Below are 25,057 nucleotides of genomic sequence, written 5' to 3'. Positions count from 1 at the left end.
CCAGGCAGGCTGAGGGGCTGGGATAAAAGGGACAGAAGGTCAAAGAGACTGTTTTGAAACAACCGAGACACCTAATTTTCATTCTTTGCGTGTAGACCGTTAAGCTACAACTGAGAATTTCAAATGTCTAATAATGAAATATTTTCAAAGAATAAACAATGTAGCTCATGGTTTTTCTCAAAGTCCTAATGAAAAATGTCCTAGTTTCATATATATAATTTCAAATATAATTCATATTATATATTTGATAATATTATATATATTGTAATTTTATTATGTTTAATCTGTCACATAAGAAAGAGCCAGGCAGTCAGAAGAACTGATTATTAACATCATACTCTCAAAACCTAAGTGCTTAGCTTGAAGGCTCTTAGCTTTCACTTCAGCTTGGAAATTCTATGAGTCCAGTGTTTTCCCCACTAAACCACAGTACTGTTATTTTCTTTTTATCTGGCCAAGGAAAAGTTACCTTAAATAAATTATCCATCTTTAGGACTAGACCCTGGATAAGAAAATCATATTTGGCTTCTGCAACCAGTATCTCTTTGGAGATAACACATTTGCCATACATTGCTGTCCAAAAAGGAAGAAAAAAAAAACCAAGATTTTAAATGGATTTTAGTTTCTGTTTCACTAATTAAAAGTGACACACGTCTTCTGAGAATTACACTTCTGATAAACGAACAGACCTGGTTAATTCTAAGTTGCCTTTATTAAACTAACAAGAGGGGAAGCCCACTTTTCATTTCTCCATCTTACATTAGACACAGGTCAAGTATAGGTTGTGAAGATTGCCAGTAAAATCTACAAAAATGAATATTCTTTACTGAAATGGAGCACCACAAGTCCCTGGAATAGAAGACAGCTGATTGCGTTTCCATTAATAAACTCTCCCCAGTGTGTACATGTTGCCACGTAGACAGCCTCCTCTGCTTGGGTTTGTCGCATACAAATGATTCTGCTCGAGTGGAGATCAAAGTCTGTGTCTACAACCAATCCTAGAAATTCAAGTTCACTTTTTAGGATTTTTGTTCTGTATGTGCGGGCTGTTATAGTACCAGTTTCATTGTGTACTATGCAATTACTGTATTAAAATTGTACTGTTACTTATTTCTTCAGTGGTTAGACAATTGTAAGAGGACATTTGGTGCCAAAGAAGACATGTATAGGATAAACACAGATGCACAAGTAAGTTTCTTGTTCTTAGTTTTGCTATATTTCTGTATCAGGTAAAATAATGTATATGCTCAAATGTCCTTATTTGCTATTCCTAAAAATAAAGAATACTTGTAACATTTTTCATTATCAGAATAGTCTTTGTAAATGTTAGGTTCAGTGGAATGTTGGCTTAGTAATGAAAAACTCACTTTAATAAAAATGAACGACCAGCTTGTGACTGAAACTTAATAACATTCAATAGATAAGCTCGATGAATATCTGGATAGTCCAGGTTGACTTTTAGTTGCGTCTGCCTCTTTAAAAATTTTTTCATTCTGCGTTAGATTTCTACAGATAAATTGGTCAAGAAAGCAAACTGGAGTAATACATTCATATTAGTCCTTCCGAAGATGAAATTCTGGTTGGATAAGTTATGGTTTTTGCTAGTAAAATTCAGTGAAAAAAATAGTAATATAGAGAAGAGTGCACATATATAACACATATATTAAATGAGGATAAAATTAAGACCTACAAATTATTTTAATAGAAGTGTAACTTTATAGGGGGAATATGCATTAATTAATAGCCTCTGCATTTGACATCAGAATTCTAATCTTTTACAATGTCAGACTGGCATAAAAGTTACTGTAGTACTGTAATAAAAATTTGAAGTTTTACAAAACTGAAATGTTGAGAAAATAGCAGTATATGCTCACTAAATGTTAACTGTTTGCCAGGCATTGTGCTGAGCATTTCATATTCATTATCTCTACCCATACAATTTCATCTAGTAGATGCTATAATTATCCCCATTATGAGATAAGGATAAATAATAAGCAATTAATAAATATTTTTAAATAAGGAGAAAATATATATGCAAATTAAAATCGAGGCTCAAAGAAGCTAATTTATCTAAAATCAGTACGTAAATAGGATTAAGATTCAAACCTAGAAAGGCTGACTCCGAATCCTGCTCTGTCATAAAGAAATTGTCATTTCATCCGTGTAAAGAAAGAAACAAGGCAAGATAAGGGATTAATCCCAGACTAGAATTAGATCCTTTGGTTCTAATTCTGTCTTTGCCACTATGGCTTAAACAAGGAACAGACTGCTTTTGTCATATATAAATTAGATGATTAGACTAAGTATTTCTTGTATCCCTTCTACCTGATGACAAGGAGTTCATCTCAGCAGTCTATGTCAATTAAAATAGCTTGAGGTTTTCTACTGAGTAAAAAGTGAAAACTCTTTACATTTAAGCCTTCCATTTATATCTTAGCTCTCCTTTCACATTCAGCTCCTTGAGAGGAGAGGTCTCTTTTTATGCAACATTATGTACTGTCTGTTCCTATATACCAGTATAGCCATTTGCCTAATAAGCACTCAATAAATATTAAAGATAAATGAAAGGATTGTATATATGCAAATTTCAACATACTAAAAAGCAATATTTTTAAAGGTACAGTGTTAACATTTTGTGTGATCTAGTAATTCAAAACTAAGAAATTAATTATGTTTGTTATTTCCTATAATTGTGATCATTATAAACTTTATCAGTGATATCTTTTCCATTACATCCTAAAGTAGATGCTATGGATATATGTGTATGGAGTCAGTTTTTATTTATGTTAATAGAAATGAAAATATATTTAAAATTCATAGTTTCTATACAAAACAATATGAAGTAAAACCTCAGAAATTTAGATATGCTAATGTTTGACACTGGATTGTGCTCAACATTCACGGAATGACCATCCACGTAATTTATGATAAGTAGTTCAGAGCTAAAGTTCACCTATGCTTAGCAAATCCCTTCTAAATTGATAGCAATAAATGTTATATAAACAGTGCTTCAGAGGAAACTATTTAGAAAAGCAGATTTCAAAAGGGATTTCCGAATATTTCAAAAGCAGTATTTACATATGATGATTGCTGTTTTAATTAGAATTCTTCTCCTTTAATGAGACTAGGTCTAAGTTGCTATAGATATTTTCATGTAATAATTTTTAAATATTCCATAAGCTGGTTGGTTGATTCAAACCTACTTGGGTTAAATTTCTGAGGTTTAGTAAACTTCATTTGAAATGCAATTTAAAACACACAACTGCTCTCAATATTTTACCTTCTGATTCAGCGCTAATTATGGTAACTTGTGATTTAAGTAGACAGCAAAGGGTAAGAAAGCCAGAATTAGCCATGTCAGAGATAATATTCTCATGGGCAGATACTTATTATATAAAATTATATCCCAGTTCTCTTCTGAGAAGTAGGAGTAACTCATTTCTTATTGTAATTGGAAGTTTTCCACTTTCCTAACAGAAATTTGTTACATTTAGTTTTTTTTAAGGCTATAAAAACCCAGATAGATGACCACTTTCACTAGCCAACTTCCCAACATCCCACTAGTTTGATTTTATCCTTTTGTAGCTTTTGCACAAGAAATAAACTATAGCCTAAATGTAATTTAGCTGTTATTTGGCAAAGAGTGAAAAAAAAACACCCTGGATTGTTACAGAAATGTCTAAAAAAACTTTATTCTGGAAATGGCATCATAAATTTTTCTTTGGGGTGTAATTAAATGTTCTTCAGTTTGCCTGGGACATCTGTGACCCTAGTTAAAATGATTTCTTACACTAATTCTTGGTCTTTTTCTTCCTTTGTATTTTTTGTGACCCGATCACCTTCTTGCTTAGCAAATGGAAATTCTAGCAGTAAGTGACCTGTCTTAATTTATAGACTACTTATCCATGTCAGACAAACTGGTTTCATTTGCCATTTGTGACCTCGCAATGATTTATCATGGACTGCTTTAAGAGTAGTGTATGCTTTAGTTCTGCATAGCCCTAATCCATGAAATGTTTTAGTCCTACAAAGATAATGAGGTTTTATAATTAATATGTACAACTAGCAGTTGCCTTTTTACACATCTCTAATGAATCTCCTTTTAAATTTCTTAATTTTAATAATCCAAGAGCATTTGTTAATTTGTCTTATTTCAGTGAGATTATAAATTTTTTTTTTTTTTTTAGAAAAAGGAATTAATTTAAAAAGCAAACTATTCTTACATTTTAGATGAGAGGTTATCCAAAGTTTTACTTTTGCTTTATCAAGCACTTGTTGATAAATGCAATGAGATGTATATCTCAATGTAGCAAAAGTATATGAATTTGTAAATTATTTTCATTATGAAGTTAAAGTTTTAAGTTCTAGTGAATCCTTTTTAAAGCAATCTATTTATTGCCTGCTAAAAAATTCTATTTGTCTAATGTGAAAATGTATCACACTAAAAATGAACTATGTAACCAATAATCTTTAAATTTTTATTTTAATCCCAGTCTTCAGAGCATCTTTCATCTGTGTTTCATCAACTTCATACCATATTAACTTGCTTACTGCAGAAAGATAAATCTCAGAACAATTTAAAATAATTATTTACTTATAAATTTTTATTGGAACTTTGTTGTCTCGTGAAATATGGAAAATAACACCTAAATTTAACATGGTGTTATTTATTTCTAGGAACTGGAGCTCTGTCGAAGGTTATACAAATTGCATTTTCAACTGCTGCTTCTGTTCCAAGCCTACTGTAAACTTATCAACCAAGTTAACACAATAAAAAATGAAGCAGAGGTAAATATTCAGTTGTACTAGGCATTAGTAACTGATCGTACAAAATTAAAATACATTCATACTTATTTCCTTGTGGGAGTGCTAAAGTCGAAAATCACTTATGGAGAGTGGCTAGTGGGTCTTTTTTCCCCCCCTAGTTAAGTATTATCAGTTTTTGAAATGATGTGCTGTTTTAGGACCAGTTAGGAAATCTGAAAGCAGATATCCAGCGATCTTAAAAGGTTTGAGACCTTAAAATTCCCAGTAGCAGCAATAGATCATCTGTAATCAAAAATCAAGTGAAGCACGTCAGTTCAATAAAGACAAAATTGTATTATGAAACCCCCTAACATCTTGTCCATGTAGTATTTCTATAGTTCTAGTAACTCACACAAGAATAAACACATCAAGAACACTGCGAGTATTAGAAATCATAGCATGAATAGATTCAAAGGTAGGGGCTTTAGAATCTTTCCCTCTTGTAAACCACTGGTACCAGAACTATCACCAAGGAAATCACTGCATTTTCTAAATCTACTTAAAAAAAAAATACATACATACCGGTTTATATAAAATACCCTGGAGAAATAACCCTTTAAAATATAAAGACATCTCATTACTGTCAATTATTTTTTTTCATGATCCTCCCAGAATTCCAGGCCTTATGTTACAAAACAATAATATAAATGTATTTTTACTAAGATGAAGTATGTATAACATGTTATCACATGTTAAAATACAGACCAATATAAACAACCTATTGTTTTACTTATTACAGTGTATTGATAACATTTATTACATTTAAGATAACCTGTTGTTTTATCAAGAGTATCTAAAGACTACTGTTTGGTAGCTGAAATTATTCCAGCTGAATAGAGAACTTGAAATATTAACTGTCCTAAGTTTAACAACTGAAAATAATCTTAAAGGGAAAATATTACCATCATCAGATGTAATTTCACAGCTAAGTACTCAGTATTGTTACTGAATATACAAATTTGATCCTTTTAAAGTATATTTATTTCTTTTAGGTCTTCAACATGTCAGAGGAACTTGCCCAGTTGGAAAGTATCCTCAAAGAAGCCGAGTCTGCCTCAGAAAATGAAGAAATTGACATTTCCAAAGCTGCACAAACTACTATAGAAACTGCCATTCATTCTTTAATTGAAACTTTGAAAAATAAGGAATTTATATCAGCTGTAGCACAAGTGAAAGCTTTCAGGTAAAATGTGAAGGGATTTATAGGAGATGCCTTTATACCTAGCTGGAAATTTATGATGGAGTTTGGGTTTTCAACTTGATGTCTCAATCTTTGTGAAAGGAAAACATGACTTTATTTTGTACACTTATCAGTGCAATGACACCAATTTTAGACTTTGTTCATTATCTGTGCTACTTTCAGTAATATTTGTTAAAATGTTAAAACAGATCCTCAGTGATTCATAAGGCAATTACTTTTTGTGAGTATTAACCTAAAAGTACTTAATCTGGAATGATTGCTGTGGTAATGTAAATGTGTGCTGTGTAAAATGTACAATCAGGACTTACAAATACTGTCTGCTTTCAGATCTCTCTGGCCCAATGACATCTTTGGCAGCTGTGAAGACGCCCCTGTCCAGACGCTGTTACACATCTATTTCCACCACCAGACGCTGGGCCAGACGGGAAGCTTTGCAGTCATAGGCTCTGACCTGGACATGTCAGAAGCCAACTACAAACTGATGGAACTTAACCTAGAAATAAGAGAGTCTCTACGCACGGTGCAATCATACCAACTCCTCACACAGGCCAAACCAATTGGAAATTTGGTGAGCACTGGATTTTGAGAAACTTCAGGCATTCAGGAAAAGACTGAACTGAAGATGATTAAGAATATTAACAAGCACCTTTATGGACCCTTGCAGTTCACTGACAGCTTTTTCTGGCAGCATCCACAACCCCAGTGTAACTAATGTCAAACTTTCTCAAGGTAAAAAAGAATGTCAGAACCACATCTGAAGGGGAAAAAACTAATCATCTTAACAGCTGCCAATACCTCCCACAATAAGCGTATAAAGAAAGAATTTTTTTAATGACTTTACCTACGTGAAAAGAAAAGGGCTAAAAGTGATGCATACAAATACAATACTTTCTGGAGAAAGAAAAGAATTCTAAGGATGTTTGCAATAATGGCCTCTAATACTGAGACATTGGAAAGCAGGTAAAATGAGGCTGAAATCGAGGCTGGTTCATTTTAGCTGAAGACCTGCAGAGCTGCTTGGGTTTCTAGCAGTCACAAGCATGATCGACAACTGATGCTTAATCATCTACATGAAGAACATCTATTCGGATAGACAGACACAGAAAGACTTATTTGCAAAACCCATTGATTTTTTTTTTTTTCTCCCCAATATGTGGGATAAGGGCGTGGGTGTTTTGTTTTTTTGGTCTGTATAAGGAATTGTGTGTGTGTGTGTGTGTGTGTGTGAGCTGAGATGTGTGCATATGTGATAGTCATATTTTCAAGGTATGGGTGTTTGGTGATAACGTCTCAGAGCATGCCTAAAAGAGCACTGCAAGATTATTTTTGAAAAAATTTATTTTATTAGATCTAACTCTTCTTAGTGTGTAAATGTTAGGACATTTTAATAATATTTTAAAACTGGGCTTTCCCAGTATTTCAAAAAGAAATAATATATCTGTTAACGTTATTGGAATGCTGCTCAGTTCTCTGATCAGTGCTTATGTTACAATTGTTGATAACTAACCAAAGTAGATGCCTGCGGAGACTTTAAAATGTACAATAAAGATGTATGCTGCCCGTCAGCGCTTCTCATTAGAAAAGTTAACTTATTTTACTCCATAATTATTATAGAAACTGTATAGATTAAAACTGGTATTTTCTTGTACATTTGTGCAATGCACTGTTATACAAGAAGAGGTGTACAAAGCTAAAGAAAAAAACTGTGGTCATTGATGGCAGAATATGTGACTTGCAGGCCCTGCAAGTCTGCAGAATTCAAGGAGAGAGATGCAGATGCATTTGTATATGTTTATGCAGGACTCACATGTTTCACCCTTAAGGAACCCGGGGCTACGGGGGAAGATGAAAGGAAGCCTGAAGACTGACTTAACCAAAACATGCAATACACTTATTCACTGTCCAAGTTTGCAGCATAACATGGACTGGATTTCTCTGTCCTTTTTTTAAAATAGCATTTTGTAAAAGAAATGAATGTAGTCCCACAAATTCCTCTGATTTGAAAGGAACACCTTGTATTTTTTATATGCATCTCTTATCCACTGTGACTTTTCTTTTAAACTGGGCTCTGGGATTCCAGAGTTTAGAATGTAGAAATGAAATGCTTAGCTTTGCCTTTTCTTGGCGGCGCGGACCCTGCCAGAAATGTAATTATGCTCAAGTGCATTAACTGAGGGCGCCGCGCACGCCACTGGACTGCTGACTAGAGTTATGTTACCTATAAAATTCTGTAACTGGTCACAGCACATTCATAATCACTGTATTTTTTGACCCTGATAAAAACAATTATTTTGATGGTGTTCTGGTACTGTAAATGGTGTCCTTTAAATTATTTAATGACTTCTGGGTGTGGGGCAGGAAGAGAGCAGTGGTGTCTGGAGACACACCACACTTTACATCCTATCTCACCATCCCCTATTTTTCTCACCCTCCTTATATCCTTTTTGTTAAAATAAAAAGCATTGTAGCTGTTGGTCTGTGTTGTATTTTAAGAAAGGATGAATGATTCTAGTGTGCCTCATTAAGGAACTTTTCAAATGTTGCCTTGACTATTTCTAAAAAAAAAAAACAAAACTGTCCTTCAAAAGGGGAGAACACATTTAGTTCAGTTGACTAATTACCCAAATCTTCCAAACACTGGAAATTTCCTATTCATATGTGCTGCTACTGCTACTGCTGCTAAGTCGCTTCAGTCGTGTCCGACTCTGTGCGACCCCATGGACTGCAGCCTACCAGGCCCCTCCGTCCATGGGATTTGCCAGGCAAGAGTACTGGAGTGGGTTGCCATTGCCTTCTCCGATTCATATGTAACTAAGTCTATTAATAATGTAATAAAGATGAATACACCTGCAGAAAGCAAGATGCAGATATAAAATCATTAGGATTTCCCTCTACAAATCAGATTTTCTTAAAACCTATATTTTGATGCTCCTTGTCCTCTGGATCCAAAGTGTGCATTCATTAACAAAATATATCAAATGCTTAATTTATTAAACACCTTATTTAGTTTCAATGAGAAACCAATTTTTGTTCATTTACAACCTTTTTCTTTTGCCCGCTAAATTTATCATTTTTAAAAGTAAGTCTGTACAATAACATGAGATACTGTGGTTTCTCCAAAGGTTTACATGATTTAGAACATATTTTTACTTTTAGTAGTGTAAGATGGGGAGGGTGTGGTGTCCCCCACCCCCACAACTGTCCATCATAAATTCAGAAAACAGTTACACAGTCTCAGGACACTCACCAGAGCCAGAGCGAGCATCCATCCCTCCTTTTGGCTTCTGAGAACTGCTTATCCACCAGCATAATCTATACAAGAGGAGATAATAATCAATGTCAATATAGTTGTACTTTATGGCATTTTTATTTTTAAATTTTCAAAATTTCAAAACTGTCACTTTAGCAAATGTAAGAAACATGAACAAAACTAGAATCACTTCCCCTGATACCAAGAGAGAATAGCATTCTGGGGTATTTCCTTCTAGCCTCTCAGACTCTCACTCAGAAAAATCACATAAATCTCTAATTATACATCCAGTTTGACAGTGCTTCATTGCCAGAATGTTCTGACCATAACTCTCATCACAAGTTCTTGTACCACTTTGTTCAGTTTCTGAAAGGCCACTAACTCTAAGTAAAACATGCTCTGATCCTGGCTTTGCTCAACTGTAAAATAGGGTTAACTGCACTATTGGGAAAAGTAATGGCCATGTTAAGCCTAAAGAATGATTAATAGCCGTATTAATAACCATTGAATTTGTCCTAGGGCTCATTGTAGGGCTCATTTCTGTTCCTCGTTTGTTCATCAGATGCTTAGAGTAAATATGTACCTCTTGCATGCTATGTAAGTCAAATTGGTTTCCTATCCGTGTACCTACCAGTGACCTCACAATGAGTTAACAGCATTAACACAAAACTCATCACCTTCACCACCTTGTGGTCCTCGTCCTGCATTTCTCTTTGGCCCGACTGCCATTTGATCTTTGCACGACTTCTTATGGGTTTACGAGGATACATGGTATTGCCAGAGTGATTTTTTTTTTAAAGGTGAATCTGTCACTAAGGCCCCACCACAGCTTTAAAGCCTTTCAGTGGATCCTGATGACATGCGAGGACCAGTTGCCCCAGCCTGGGCCTACCAGTGATGCCAGCCATCACACCCACCCCTGTCCTCCAGTGTATTCTGCCACTGGGGCCTCCTGGCTTTCTCTACCACTGGGCCTTTGCACATGTTAGCCTAGTCTGGAAAAGTTCTTTCTTTCCCTCTTCGCCTAATTCAGCTCATCCAAACTTTAGCTCAGCTGTAGTGTCATTTTTTCAGGCAAGCTTTCTCTTCCCTCCCCAAGTCAGATCCCTTTTGTTTTCCACCAGGTGCTAAGGGGCTCTTACATAGTGCATAGCAGAAGTTTTGTGCAGAAATTAATGGGCATACACCCACTACACAGGGCAGAGGCCACAGCCATGTTTCTCCATGGGAACTGCAGGGCTGACTCAATTGTTTTCACACTTCAATTACATAAGCAACATCTGGGATGCTTATTAAACACTTCACCTCCAGGTAGTGATTCAGTAGGAACAGAGGCCTAAGACTCTGCATTTTTACAAATACCAGGCCATGGGGTTAGAGGCCTTCCCCCCACTATAAAAGGTTCTAGAGACTTCAATTTTAGTTTCTTTTACTCCCCATATTTGTCTACGTACAAGCATCCAAGATGTTTAACAGACTCACTATATACACGGTTGCTCTAAGGTAGTAAGGGTTAACTGAAGTAGGATGGTTAGAAATTTGGAGGGCATAATTAGCACCTGGTTCCAATTATGTTGTTTCTGTAACCAGGAAACCAATAGCTCTCAACTCTGATTTCATTAGAATCCGTCCTGTCATACCCCACCCCCACCAATGCTCCAGGGTCTCGGTGTTTTCTTGGTAATCTGGCAGAAAGCTATTAGGCACAGTTAGGATAGTGCTAAATGGTGCCAAACACTTTCCACCTACAGAACTGCAAGTTCACAATGACAAAGGCTAAAGCTGCCTCCAACTTCATCTTTAAATACATTTAGGAGACCTTTTCTTTTTTTAAATGTTCCATTACCAGCTGAAGTTCATTTGAAGTTATTTAACATCTAAAAACTGCCCTCAGAGCCCCCCACCCATTCCAGTCCACATCTGTTCCGTATCTGTGACGCTGTCAGCAAGTCAGGTTCTCAGAGCCTTTGTCCCTTAGCACCTACTACACTGAGGTAATCTGGAGGCCGTCCACTCCCGGTTGCAACTGGGTTACCCATCGCCCCTGTCCCCTCAAACATCAAGGCCTAGCTCTGCCTTCACCTCCTGCAGAAGAATGCTCATTTTAATAGATGGCTTTTTTGGTCAATTAATTTCTTATAGGCATCAGACCCACAAGCAATAAACATCCCATCAGTGAGCCCCTTCATACTGTCAAGTAATGACTAGCCTAACTCAGAGCCTGGCTGCTCCATAAGCAATGGGCAAATACTAAAGTAACAAGCACAGACTGTTAAGACAGGCTCTCCTACGGATTTTATGCAGTGTATCAACTGTTTTGCAATGCTTTTATTTTACAGTTTTGCCAAACAACAGCCTTTCACGAAGTATTTCGAGGGAGCGGCAGAAGAGGAGGAGAGACATGGGGGGCAAAAAAGCTCAGCTCGCTTTTCTGCTCCAGCAGCACACATTCACAGTGGGACCTCAGTTTTCTTGGGTTTTTTTCCCCCGCCATTCACTTAAATGATATATTTGAAACTGAAAGTGCTATCACAGGATAGGCGTTTGCCTTTGCATCTCCCACACAAATCTTGACGGTGGGGCCTTTTGGGGTCCACATGGCGAAGTTTCACTGGGCAGGAGCATCTAGTCTGTTTACAATTCTGAAAAAGATCAAAGTGAGACATGCATACAGAAGATAAACCCTTGGTGATGTCCTGGAACTTCAAAGTTGTTTCTCTAGTCCATTCAAATACTAACTGAATGCACACTAAGCAAGGTTCTGTCCGCAAGGACAGGAATGGGAGAACAGAAGCACTTCCGTCATGCGCTCCTGCTCCCATTTTGCATAGGATTCAATTCTGAATTGTGAAGCTTCTTTTGAAGACGTTTTAAGAGGAAATCTTTTCCTACCCTTGAAGCCAGGGTGGAGAGCCACCAGGTAGGAGAGAGGAGTCTGACAACAAAAGTGAAGGTGTGAGGCCAGGAGCTAGTAGCAGGCCCGGCACCAGTGGCTGACCTTGGCCCTTTCCCTGCTGCAAAGGACCTCAAGCTGAGGCAGAAGGCAGAACAACAGCTGCTGGGCCAAGAGCAGAGCTGTGAGTGAGTTCGATTTCCTTGTCCGATTCCTCTCTACTTTAGAACTTGCTCTACTCTCAGAGTCAAGGGCATTGATTAGGCTGTCTCAACTGGCAAGCCAAGGTCCGCTAGCAGTGTGGTAACAGCCTAGTCTGTTCTTCCCTCTCTGATTATCACAGTCCATTATCACAAGGCAGTGCTCATTTAACAAGCAACCTGTTACCACTCAACCTGACATTCCTTTCTGAACTAAGGCAAAACAGAAAGCTCTGAAAAACTCACATTTTTACTAAATACTTATAACTTGGGTACATGCTTCATGAAATGTATTTGCATAAAATCGTCAGCCTCTACTACCTCATGTTAAAAGGTATTCTGTTCTTTAAGTTTACTCTCTCCTGAACTGGACTGAGTGTCAGGTAAAGCAAACATTCTTCCACGTTGCAAATGAGACGACAGTCTCCAGAGATGTTCACACGACCAAGGTTTACAAGAGCAGGAGGAAACGATCACCGAGGCCTGGCTTCCCAGTTGAGTATTATTTCTACAACTCCTTCCAGAAAGGAATCAAAACCTCAGGTCACTGGGAATCTAGGCTCTCTTAGGAAAAAATATTCAAGAAACTACTCCTAAACCTTCTCATCACTATCTAGTTCACACATAAAATGCAAGCGTTCAATTTACTTGGCAGGTGATATCCTCCACTCGGTAAGGGTTATAAGACTTCTGGCATGTTCGGCAAAACTGCTTGTAGTAAACCTGATGGGACAAAGGAAAAACTTAAAGTCCAAACCCTCCTGAACCTTCCGTCAGGATGACGCTGGTGACAGGGCATTGCTTACCTTGTTAGTGCCCTGTACACACCACACATAGGCACTTTCCCAGCGGATATTGCAGTCCTTGCAGTGATAGTAGCCGTACTTCTGCTCTAAGAACTGAGCGAAAGAACAGCAGAGTTTAACCAACTTGCCATCAGAATCAGCCTTCATCTCAAGCAGCCTGGAAAGGATCTGATACTTAAAACTGGCACTCTGCTTCAGACCATGGAGGAAAGTAGAATCAGGTTCAAGGTGGTCTCCAGAAGGTAACAGTTAGGAAAGCTAATAGCTTAATCAAGTATTGAATAGAAAAGCATGGGCCCACAAAAGTTTGTGTTCCACATTCACTTGGTTCAAGTAGCAGTTTACTAAGCAGGTGTTTTCCTGCAGACAGGCAAGGGGAAAGCCAAAAATACAGGGTTCCTGAATCTTGGGATTCTGGAGGGAGGGTTTTTCTTTCTGTAAAATAGGTCTGATCTTAGCACACACACAAATGAGGTAGTCAAACAGAAGAAATAAGACTGCACCCTAAAATAATCTTGGGTGAACACCTTGAAAAAAAAAGCTCTTTATGTTGCTAATTAAGTTTCTACCAAATGGTGCTGCGAGTTGAAAATATGGATAAGCCATTAATTCATACACAATATGAACAAAAGTAGTATTACCTTATTCTTTAAGTTATTCTCAGCAACAAGTTACAGACAAGTTTTTCAGGTTAGGTCTTTAGGATTGGAAGGAACTTTGGAAGACTCAGCATTTTCACAGGTGAGCAAACTCAAGTCCAGGAAGGTTAAACGTTGAGTATCAACACAGTTTGGAGCGGTCATAGCTTGTGTACAAATCTGTTTCACTCTCTTTGCTTCCCGGACCCCGACTAAATAGCCTTGAGGGCTTGGAGGAGATATCAGAAGGATTCCTCCAGGCCTCTTACTATTTCTCACGTCTTTCTCCTCCGCTGGGTTACAACCCCTCAGTGCGCTCCAGCTCTTTAGCGTTCAGGCAACTACCACATGGCCCTCCACGCCTGCTGCTCCTGGGTAGCAATGCACGGCAGCGCGCACGCTCCAGCAGTACCATCAGATTTCTGAATAGGGGTGCGTCTTAAATGCAAGGTAAAATCCTGACCAGGACCCCAGTAGTCAATGGTTACAGTTTCTAACACACTGAATTCAAAACAGAGAGTGGGATCCACGGGAATCGACTCTCCTGGCCAATAAGTTCACTTTCTCATGTTCTGAGACCCATCCTGGATCATCCAGCGTACAATGTATTTGCTGTATACAGCTGACTACACTCTGGCGGTCAGCAAATACTCTCGGAATAAGAATGTTAAGAGCTTTTCTACAATCACCCCTGTGCAGCTGCAGTTCTACGATAATAGCAACAAGCACACTACACTCGATTTAATGCTGACGGAGAAAGACTTCAGCAGCCACCGAAAGGCACCGAAGCTTGCCGGCGCGTAAAGGGAGCGCGCGCTACCACGTGTCGAGAGCAGCCGAGGGCGGGCACCCGGACGCGGATGGGAGCCAACACAACTCTGGGGGATCCCCTGCCAGTTCCCGGGCTGACTCGGGTCTCACCTGGAAGCGCAGGCGCTCCTTGCTCGGCTGGGGGCTCCGGGGCGACGATCTCTCGCCAGCGGTGTCCGGGACCCTGGCAACGGGCGGGGGCTGCTCGCGGCTTGCGGGTACTGCTGCCTGGGCCTCGTCCTCCTCAGGCTGCAGCTGCAGGGACACCTTCCTCGCCGACCCGTCTCCCTCCTCGGGGCCTCGGGGCCTCGCAGGTGGCGGCCCTCGCTCAGTCTCCGGCTCCCCGGGCCTCTGCTGGCCCGCCGCGGCCTCGGCCCCCTCCAGGAGGGTGGCTAGGCAGCGGGAGGTCACGGGCGAGTACACAGCCAGGGTGCGCAGGAAACGCACGCGCCGCGGGGCGCGGCTCGGCGGGCTGTCCTGCTCCGGGCCCCGGCGGGCGCGCTGCGGGGAGGCCGGGCAGCTGCCGCCCGCGTCCGCCGCGCCCTCGGGATCCGGACTCGGGCCGGACTCGCGGGCCCTGTGCCCCAGCGTCCGCCGCCCCAGCGAGCACTGCACCGATACGTCGCGGAACGGGTTCACCTGCACCGCCGCGTCCCGAGTGCTGGCCGGGCGGGGGCCCACCTGCGACAGCAGGGCCATGAGCTGCGCGCGCTGGTAGCTGTGGACGTACTCGGCGGCCGCCAGCTGCCCGTGGCCCGGGAACGACGACGAGGCCGCGCCGTCAGAGGAGGAGGAAACGGGAGGGTAGCCCCCGCCCCGGGGTCGCCAGCCACCCTCGTCCGCCCCGCTTTTTCCCTTGGCGGCGGCGGCGGCCGGGTAGAGGCACCGGTACGAGTAGAGAGCGCACGCCGGGTACAGGTAACCATCCAGGACGACGTCCCCCAGGGCAGCCATCAGTGTACCCCTGCCGCCTGCCCGTCGGCCCCGGCGCCCTAAATAGACGACCTACCAGGGGCAGTCGGACGCGGGCCCCACCCCCGCGGCCAGCGCTGTGCTGGGGCAGCGCCCCACCCCCACCCCCCGCACCCTTCCCGCCACCCACTGGTGTCCTAGCTTCCTCGCCGAAGGGTTCCCTCCCCGACCTTGGTGTGGGAATATTCCACACCCGGAGGTCGGCACGAATATTCTTAAGATGATCTGCAAAGAAAGCTTTCTTTGCGATGCAAAACTGATCTGGAAGTGAACTTGCCCCAGGTGAAGAAGATACCCGCAGAACCATCCCGCGGATTAACCGAGCCAGGTGATAGCCGTTCCTCGGTTATTGTCTGCGCCGCCTTCGAAGCTGAGGCTAGGCTGGGTGCCTCTGGCTAGTGAGCAAAAATGAGAAGGTTTGGGGAGACTACTTGGGGTCTGACAACCTACGATCTCAGATTATATGTTATTTAATCATCTCAGAGTTGCTCTGAGAAATCTACGCATTGAACCCTTTCAGTAAGTGCATAGGGAAAGCACTCTAGGGCATCGTATCTAGGCTAATTGTTTTCTCCCTTGGAGAACTTACTCCCTCCCCGCCTCCCCGCCTCCTCCGTCCCCCGCCCATCTCAAATGGTGACCAGGAGGTGCTGTTAAGTACCACCAGGGATTGCTCTTCTCTGGGGAGGATAGTCGTTCCACAGATTTTTTTGACCAAATAAACTTTGCAAAGGAAAACTGATTTAGACTGTGTTTACATAAACGCTGAAGATGGAACCAGTCCCCAGTTGAAAAGCAAGTGCCTCGTTCACTAGAAACATGTCGGCTGTTCATTACAAATAGATATCAGATCAAGTAATCAAATACATTAATGTAATTTTTCCCTGATTTGAAACAGGTTGGACAATGAGATATTATATTTCATTGTTTAATTGACCTGTTTGGGGATTTGTCTGAATACAGGTCAAATTTTAACAGTGTCAAGTATTTATAAACTGAGCAAGCACACTTTGTTTTAACAACAATTACATTCAACTCAATTATGCTTTACAAATATAGCATGTTTTTACTCATATAAGATAGTGCATCAAAATTCTACATTTCCAAGACCCTGTTTAACATATTTGAAACAGTCATAGATATTGGTCATGGTGAAAACCAAAAAGCACACTTGTTCAGGCCAGCAACCTCGCAGTCCCAGGTGCAAGTTACTTCACAACACTGATTTGTAGTTTATGTAAATGCTTGGGTAATATACCAATGCAACCTTATGGTGGGTAGATCAAAATCGTTACATGTATAATGATGTGAACCAGCTGTTGTTCTTTATGTAAACCATAGACACTACCACAGACCATAAATATGAAGTAGTATTTCAGCAAGATAAACTCTCCTGTGTATCTCCATATTTAGAGTGAAGTCTGAGTGGTTTCCATCATAATTAAATTATCTGCTTTCACTGTGCCATAGGATGTGTCTGCCATTTCCTCTTCTTTCAGTTTCTTATAAGAAATATCTGTATCTTCATCTTCATCTAGAGGATCTTGCTTGTGCAGTACTCCGCTTCCATACATTTTATATATTAAAACAAAAATCCCTGCTTCTGCAGACTGGAAAAGGGCATAAAGCAAGGGAAACATGTACATACTTCCTATGTTTTGTGGTGGAAATGCCAGTTTCAGGATGGCGGTACAGAGCTGCACATTTTGGCTCCCTGTTTCCAGGCTCACGGTCCTCTTGCAGTTGGGCGGAAGATGGAAGAGAGTAGCTAAGCCGTAGCCTGAGGCATAGCCTGCCAAAGGCATAAAAATCGCTACCACGTAAACAGCTGCTGGAATACTGGCCAACAGTTCAGGTCCTAACATAGTGCCGGTCAATATGAAAAGGACCACCAGCGTCATTAGCAGAGACCACAGGGAAATCTAGTAAAAGAAAATAGAGAAGCCATCAAAAATAATTTGTGGAACTTCCCTGGCGGTCCAGTGGTTAAGACTCAGCTCTCCCAAAGCAGGGGGCATGGGTTCAGTCCCAGGTGGGGGAACTAAGATTGTGCAATGCCAGCATGGTATGCCCTAAAGACAACAATAAGAGTTGCAGAGGAATTCAAACAAGGGGACCCTGGACTCTTGGAAGAGGAGAGTCATCTAGTCTGATCTCCTACATATAATGAAAAGTTTTTGCCATTATTTTTGAGAATGGGTAGATCACCTCAGGAGGCATCCAGGCCATGTCAGATAGCTCTGTTTGGTGACCTGCCCTTATGTCTAGTGTGCCTTCTATAACTGCTAGCCACTGTCTTGGATAGACATTCAGGAGCAACACAGACCAGACTACTCATCCTAAAAACAGCCTACACATGTTTAAAAATCAGTTATGAGGGGAAGGTTATTACTCTTCTCTGGGGGCAGATTGTCCCAGGTTTTCAGCCTCCATCCCGTAACTCTGTTTTGGAGTCCAGATTTGTTCTGAGTACTCAGTCCTGTCTGACTCTTTGCAGCCCCATGGATTGTAGCTCACCAGGCTCCTCTACCCGTGGGATTTTCCCAATAGGAATACTGTGTGTAGGTTGCCATTTCCTCCTCCAGGGGATCCTCCGGACCCAGGGATCGAACCCGCATCTCTTGCATCTCCTGCATTGGCAGGCAGATTCTTTACCACTAGCACTACCTAGGAAGCCCGACTGTTCTGAACATTTTTTTAATTTGTAAATATGCCTCTTAAAAATAGGGTGGTTAGAACTGAGCCCAATATAACAGGTATAGTCTGATGAATGGAGTAGACAGATGGATATTACTTCCCCTGAACAGGACTCCATGTTTTCCATAAGAAATTAGTTCTAGTTTTACACAGAAGATAAAAGACTATTTATGCAACTGAGTGTCCAATATTTTTAACTTTCAAAATACTTTATATCTCAGAGAACTGTTAGTAATACTCAACAATTACCAACTCAGATTAGGTTAGAGAAAAGAAAAAACGTAAACATAAGATGTGAGGAATTCTTTGTAGTTCTGCAACTCCCTCCTTTTTATCTATTGATGAGAAACCTCCCACCTGTCTCTAGTGGTGCTTAGCAATTATTATATATAATAGAAAGATTTTAGATACAAAACAATTTATAAAACAGTGTGTCATCTTGATGTCTGACTGATACATTTCACTCATACAAGTAAGAAAGGCTTGTAAATAATAAGATGGAAACCTAGAAATTCTTCTTGTTCTTCAGATTGGCAGTTTGTTTTTTTTCAGTGGGGCAGAGGGTTGGGTGGGTGTTGGTGAGGAAGACAACAGTTCCAGAGACATTTAAGTGTTGCTTCTGGCTTCATAGATATATGTGGGAAGATAATCCTTTGGAGTCTGTGGGATTGGCATATACTCTTTAAAAAATCATTCAAAATTTATCTGGGCTGGTCAAAAATCTATCCTAAAGGGTACGGAAATAAAATTATAAGATACTCATGCTACAAATGTACCAATAAAAACTTTTCTTATATTAAGTTTCAAAGTGTGTCTACATCAAAAGCTTTGACAAGAAATCTGATTCTTCATTGTGAAAATAGTGGCTCTGAATCATTTCCTTTGAACCATTTTAAATCATTTGACATTTAATACTCATTTTAAAGTGTTTGCAAAAGTATAAAAATATTATGAAGCTGATCTTATGAGTGTGCTAGTTAAGAAATGAGTCCAGCTTTAAGTTATTGGATTGTCTGTTATTTAAATATATTTATCTATTTTTAGCATGGGAATAGGGTTTTGATTGACTTTCTCTTAGAATTCCTAAGGTTTTATAGTAAATGCATCACATTAATACTCTTAGCTTAATGATCAAACTTATTAAGTTCTTAATGCTCTCAAAAATAATCTATAGTATATTATGTTTAACATTAAAATATTTATGTTTTCATGTACATATATATTTATTGGGCTTCCCTGGTGATTCAGACAGTAAAGAATCCACCTGTAATTGTTACATTCAAAGAATAGATGTTTATTACAGAGCATATTTTTTTTCTCAAGGTTGAATATATGTACTGAAAAGAGCCCTCTATTTTTCATATTAAAGTTAGCCCCTCTGTATAATCAGATTATTTTAATAAATAAAATAAGTAAAACACAAAAGATTATGTCATCTTAAATCCACATAATTTAAACATTAGGGCGAGCCTTTTTCTCTTTGTTTTCTAAAGGAATTTGCATATACACTTTATAGTAATTAGTTATATACTTTATTTAACTTCCTAAAATGAGAATCCTGTTCAAGGTTTACTATTATTTACTACTATTTTTGAGTTTTCAAAGAAAGTTTAATTTACAAATATTTAAATCTTTCTCCTCCAATCAATTTTTACAAAATCTCTACTGCTACAAAAAGCATCACTTTTTTAAAATAAAGCAATATTGGAAATATTGCACAAAATAATAGAAATCTCATCCTTTCACTAGCTTTAGAAATAATATGATATATTGCAATGGGGAAGGAAAAAAGAAACACAAATTTAGTAATGGTAATATATTCTGCATTATTTACCCAGGACCTAATTTTATTTTGTGTATTCTATTATATTCCACGATGTAATTTTTGAATTACCTTTGGTCTTATTAGTGTAAAGCTACTTTTAGAAAACTAATAAAACATTTTAAAGGAATCTGCTACAGAGTTTCTCAGAATTAGAGTTCCACTTTTAAAGAACAGAGTAATGCATTTCTAAAATACTGCACAAATCCAATTAAAATAATTTTACTTCACCTGCTTTGATTTTTAGTAATACATGACTTCTTAGTGAAAAACATGTTGCCGTTTAATTGCACAGTCATCTTTTTTCTTCATGATCTGTTTCCACCTATAAGTACTGATAGTTATGCTGTTTTTAATAAACCTTGGTATATTAATTAAAGCTGTTATTTTTAAAGTTCCAAAAGATGGGATGGAAGTTATCTTCCTGGCATAATTTTTTAAGTTTATCCATGCAAGGGCTGCCCAGTCCTTTTCTTCCTTATCCTTCTTTTCCAAACTTCTCACCATTTCAGCCATGGGTCGGAGACCAAGGACCCTCTACGAATGTAAAGGAGGCAAAGGGAAGAGTGACCTTACCTTCACAATGTAGTCAGCCACCCGGCTGTATCTATAGCGAATGAAGACGCCCAAACCGATGGGGATGAGAGTGCTGCAGAGGGTCAGGATCACTGTCCCTATGGGTAGTAACTGCACCAGGGGAGTGTCGATCCAAGGCCGGCTGTAGATCCACAGGCACAGGGGCATCAAGACCAGGGCCAGGAGAGTTGAGGAGATGGTCATGATGATACTGCAGGAAAGGGAATGGACAGAAGTTGGAACAGCTTTGAGCCAAAGAGCCTTGCTTGCACACTGGATAAAGGAGAAAGAGGGAGCCTGCAAGCCCCCCAGTTTGAAGTCAGGGGTGAACCTGCTTCATCTCAGGGGAGCACCAAGAGAGCAGCATGTCTAAGCCCAATTGAAATAGGAACTCCAGGTAAGAGATAAAAAGAATCTCAGGACTGTGGCTCTCTGCTTTCTGCAGCCTACTGCACTGGTTACCCTCTGGATGATTGTGAGGGCAAGGAATATTTTTGTTATCTTTTCTAATCCTCCAAAGCACCCTGAAGGACATGGTAAAGCTGCTGGATACTACTTGTTGGACTGACCTCAATCACAACCTTATATATGAGATTACTTTCTTTATTGGAGCCAACAGTCCTATTTTGCTTTTACATTTCCCGAGAGTCCTGGCTTCAGACTTCCCAGTTCCCTTTGTCTTCTGGGGCCCAGACCTGCACTGACAGTGCAACAGTCAGGGCGGGTGGGGAGAGAGCTGGGGGTGAGACCCCCAGACCTCAGAGCACCTCTGTTCCCATCTAGATCTTCTCCCCTCCAACCCTATCTCTTCTGCCTGGACATCACCCTCATCTCCAGTTTCTTTGCAGCTCTTCCGCACCTCATGCTAACCGCCTCTACTTCCTCCCTCCTTGGTCTTGAACCCGTGGCTGTAAACGCGGTTGACGGCGATTAGATAGACGGCTATGGGACCGTAAGCAGTTCCGTACCTGAGGTTCATGTCGCCGTCCACGAGCAGGGACATGAGGTTGGAGAGATTCCCGCCGGGACAGCAGCCACACAGGAGCACCGCCACGGCGGCCGAGCCGTCCAGGGAGAAGGCGAGCGCCAGCAAGAAGGCCAGCAGCGGCAGGAAGCCGAACTGGCAGAGCGCGGCCAGCAGCGCGCCCACCGGCCGGCGGACGTGCGCCCCGAAGTGGTTCCCGTCCACCGTGCAGCCCAGGCCCAGCATGGTGATGCACAGGGCGGCGCCCACCAACACGTTCAGCCCATGGTTCAGCGGCGTGTCCCAGAACGGGGGCTCGTGGGCCGCCTCGGGCCGAGCGAACAAGGTCGGGCTTGGGCCACCCGCGCCGCCCGCGAAGCTGCCGGCCGTCGGCGCCGGGGTCGGAGTGGGGCCGGGGCTGAAACTGACTCCGGGCCCGGGTGCCACACTGAGCACGGGGCCGGGGCCGGCGCTGGAGGCCGGCGCGAGGGGTGCGTCCGGGCCGGGACTCAGGCTGCTGGCGGTGGGCGACAAGGTGTAATTGTCCGGGGGCAGTGTGGACTGGCCAAAGAGCAGGGTGCCATTGTCGGTGCCGAAAAGCAGGGTGGCGTTGTCGGTGCTGTCCATGGCTCTGTCGGGGGAGGCAGCGGATCTGGCTCTTGCCTGCCCTGCGGACGTCTCTTACCTCCCGCCGCACGGGCCTCCCTGCGCCTTCGATCGCCACCGCCGTCCGTCTGTCTGTCCGCCAGTCCGCAGCTGCCAAACGGGACTCAATTGCAAGGCTCTGCTGCGCGCGGCTGACGTCTGGGGCGGCCGGTTGGTCCTCTGCTGTGGTGGGGCGGAGTGGGCGGCGGGGGCCGGAGAGGGGCGGTGGAGGTTGGCCGGCGCCCGCTGGCTGGCACTTAAGAAAGCGCAGCCCCCGAGGGTGAACCCAATCGCTGGGCCCCGCGCGCCCTCAGGCCCCGCCTTCGCCGGTCGAGTCCCTCCTTTTAATCACCAGTAAGTGGTTCTGTAAGAGTGTAGCCAGGGGCGGAACAAAGACCTGACAAAGGACAACAAGAAGAAAAAAACAGAAAAAACCGTGCCTGGCTGCTGATCAAGTTCTCTGATGGTCTCTGTCTCTTTGATAATGAAATCTGGACATCCAGACACATAAGAGAGAGAGAAAGCTGGTCTATGCACGCACATACATCATGCAGACTGTTCAAAGAGCCTGCAACCCCGAGTGTTGCGAGGGATGCTTGACTTCATAGGAATGGCTCTCTGGTAGCAAGACACAACACTTGTGTTCTGACAACGTAGAAAGTAATAAAATATATTGGTGGGGTTTGGGCCAGGTCTTGTGCAAGTGCGTATGCATTATTTTATTTGATTTTCTCTCAGCAGAGCCTTGGGAGAGATCCTGTTAGCTCGATTTTTCCACACCAGGAATCCGAGGCACAGGGAAATCTCAGCCTCATCAGCCAAATCCACAAGCACCTGACTCTGTTCATCGGGATATGGTGTTAAAGCACTGCAGGGGAAGAGCTCTGCTAAGAAAAGTCTCCGTGAAAAATGTGTGTTTGGGAATTTTTGGCAGATGGGGAAAGGCTACTTCAGTGGTCATAGATTTATGAAGTGATTTGAGTATAGCCCAGGCTTTAGGATTAAAGAACTGAAAAGAATTAAAGTGGTGAGGTTCCCCGCTTCAGACAGGTTTATCCAGAAAACAAATCAAATACAGAGTTCTTGGGAGTGTTGACTTAACAACTTTATGTGAGTCCCTGGGTGCATCTGCAAAGGAAAGGGACCTCCCTGCATATCAAGAAGCCATGGAGAAGGCATCTGGCTGACTGAAGTGACTATAACCTGATAGCCAGTTGAGCTGTGAAAGCCAACAGCAGGGATTTCTAGGCTGAAGTCTTAGTTCAGGTTTAGTCTGTATGGAGCCAAGATCCTCGAGTGAATTCTTCCTCCTGGAAACTTGTCCCTACCCCCATTTTCTACATCAGTGGAGACTGGGTGACTTCCATTTCCCAATGATGCACTGAGTTCATATGTTTATATTTCAGTTCAGTTCAGTTCAGTCGCTCAGTTGTGTCCAATCTTTGCGACCCCATGGACTGCAGCACACCAGGCTTCCCTGTCCTTCACCATCTCCAGGAGCTTGCTCAAACTCATATTTATCCAGTCGGTGATGCCATCCAACCATCTCATCCTCTGTCATCCCCTTCTCCACCTGCATTCAATCTTTCCCAATGTTAAGGTCTTTTTCAAATGAGTCAGCTCTTCGCATCAGGTGGCCAAAGTATTGGAGCTTCAGCATCAGTCCTTCCAATGAACATTCAGCACTGATTTCCTTTAGAATTGACTGTTTCGATCTCCTTGCATCAATTCTTCGGCACTCAGCTTTCTTTATGGTCCAACTCTCACATCCATTAATGACTGCTGGAAAAACCATAGTGTTGACTAGATGGACCTTTGTTGGCGAAGTAATGTCTCTGCTTTTTCATATGCTGTCTAGGTTTGTCATAGCTTTTCTTCCTAGGAGCAAGCATCTTTTAATTTTATGGCTGCACTCACCATCTGCAGTGACTTTGGAGGCCAAGAAAATAAAGTTTGTCACTGTTTGCATTGTTTCCCCATCTATTTGCCATGAAGTAATGGGACCAGATGCCATGATCTTAGTATTTTTTGAATGTTGAGTTTTAAATCAGCTTTTTCACTCTCCTCTTTCACTTTCATCAAGAGACTCTTTAGTTTCTCTTTGCTTTCTGTCAAAGCAAAGTTTCTCTTTGCTTTGTGATGTCATCTGCATATCTGCTGCTGCTGCTGCTGCTAAGTTGTTTCAGTCGTGTCCAACTCTGTGCGACCCCATAAACAGAAACCCGCCAGGCTCCTCCATCCATGGGATTTTCCAGGCAAGAGTACTGGAGTCGGTTGCCATTGCCTTCTCCATCTGCATATCTGAGGTTATTGCTATTTCTCCTGGCAATCCTAATTCCAGCTTGTGCTTCATCCAGCCTGGCATTTCCCATGATGTACTCTGCGTAGAAGTTAAATAAGCAGGGTGACAATATACAGCCTTGATGTACTCCTTTCCGAGTTTGGAACCAGTCTATTGTTCCATGTCTGGTTCTAACTATTGCTTCTTGACCTGCATACAGATTTCTCCAGAGGAAGGTAAGGTGGTCTAGCATTCCCATCTCTTTAAGAATTTTCCACAGTTTGTTGTGATCCACACAATCAAAGGCTTTGGCATAGTCAATAAAGCAGAAATAGATGTTTTTTTGGAACTCTCTTGCTTTTTCGATGATCCAATTGATGTTGGCAATTTGATCTCTGGTTCCTCTGCTTTTTCTAAATCCAGCTTGAACATCTGGAAGTTCTCTGTTCATGTACTGTTGAAGTCTGGCTTGGAGAATTTGGGGCATTACTTTGCT

The 25,057-nt window shown here is 41.6% G+C and overlaps 3 protein-coding genes across 14 annotated transcripts in view; 1 reads left to right on the top strand and 2 right to left on the bottom strand.

The window, feature by feature from the left end:
• FRYL (FRY like transcription coactivator) overlaps positions 1-8,480 on the top strand; it is a 269,105-nt gene extending 260,625 nt beyond the window's left edge. For 8 of the 10 annotated variants that reach the window (XM_027544457.1, XM_027544458.1, XM_027544459.1 and 5 more), the window contains 5 exons: positions 1,120-1,188; positions 3,852-3,869; positions 4,678-4,788; positions 5,799-5,989; positions 6,335-8,480. In XM_027544457.1, coding sequence (XP_027400258.1) covers positions 1,120-1,188; positions 3,852-3,869; positions 4,678-4,788; positions 5,799-5,989; positions 6,335-6,593 — 648 coding nt within the window. In that variant the 3' untranslated portion in view covers positions 6,594-8,480. The remainder of the gene's footprint in view (positions 1-1,119; positions 1,189-3,851; positions 3,870-4,677; positions 4,789-5,798; positions 5,990-6,334) is intronic. The other 2 variants (XM_027544453.1, XM_027544456.1) reach the window with 1 other exon arrangement.
• Positions 694-15,610, bottom strand: ZAR1 (zygote arrest 1). Of its 3 annotated transcripts, XM_027544462.1 has the most exons (5): positions 14,716-15,610; positions 13,157-13,249; positions 12,999-13,073; positions 9,255-9,319; positions 694-998 (listed from the first exon to the last, which is right to left on the bottom strand). In XM_027544462.1, exons 1-5 carry the CDS (start codon positions 15,556-15,558, stop codon positions 974-976), a joined length of 1,101 nt encoding a protein of 366 aa, XP_027400263.1. In that variant the 5' UTR covers positions 15,559-15,610; the 3' UTR covers positions 694-973. The 3 variants fall into 3 exon arrangements, with proteins under 3 accessions (XP_027400263.1, XP_027400264.1, XP_027400262.1); XM_027544463.1 differs by lacking the exon at positions 12,999-13,073; XM_027544461.1 differs by lacking the exons at positions 694-998; positions 9,255-9,319 and adding an exon at positions 9,330-11,899.
• Positions 15,611-16,387: 777 nt separating this feature from the next.
• On the bottom strand, positions 16,388-22,737 carry SLC10A4 (solute carrier family 10 member 4). The gene is made up of 3 exons (XM_027544449.1): positions 21,640-22,737; positions 20,672-20,882; positions 16,388-17,498 (listed from the first exon to the last, which is right to left on the bottom strand). Exons 1-3 carry the CDS (start codon positions 22,260-22,262, stop codon positions 16,986-16,988), a joined length of 1,347 nt encoding a protein of 448 aa, XP_027400250.1. The 5' UTR covers positions 22,263-22,737; the 3' UTR covers positions 16,388-16,985.
• Between the last annotated feature and the right edge of the window lie 2,320 nt (positions 22,738-25,057).

Source organism: Bos indicus x Bos taurus, chromosome 6 (genome assembly GCF_003369695.1).
Source record: "Bos indicus x Bos taurus breed Angus x Brahman F1 hybrid chromosome 6, Bos_hybrid_MaternalHap_v2.0, whole genome shotgun sequence".
NCBI classification, from domain to species: Eukaryota; Metazoa; Chordata; class Mammalia; order Artiodactyla; family Bovidae; genus Bos; species Bos indicus x Bos taurus.
The sequence above is the reverse complement of the archived record's forward strand: the minus strand, read 5'-3'. Positions and strand labels throughout refer to the sequence as shown.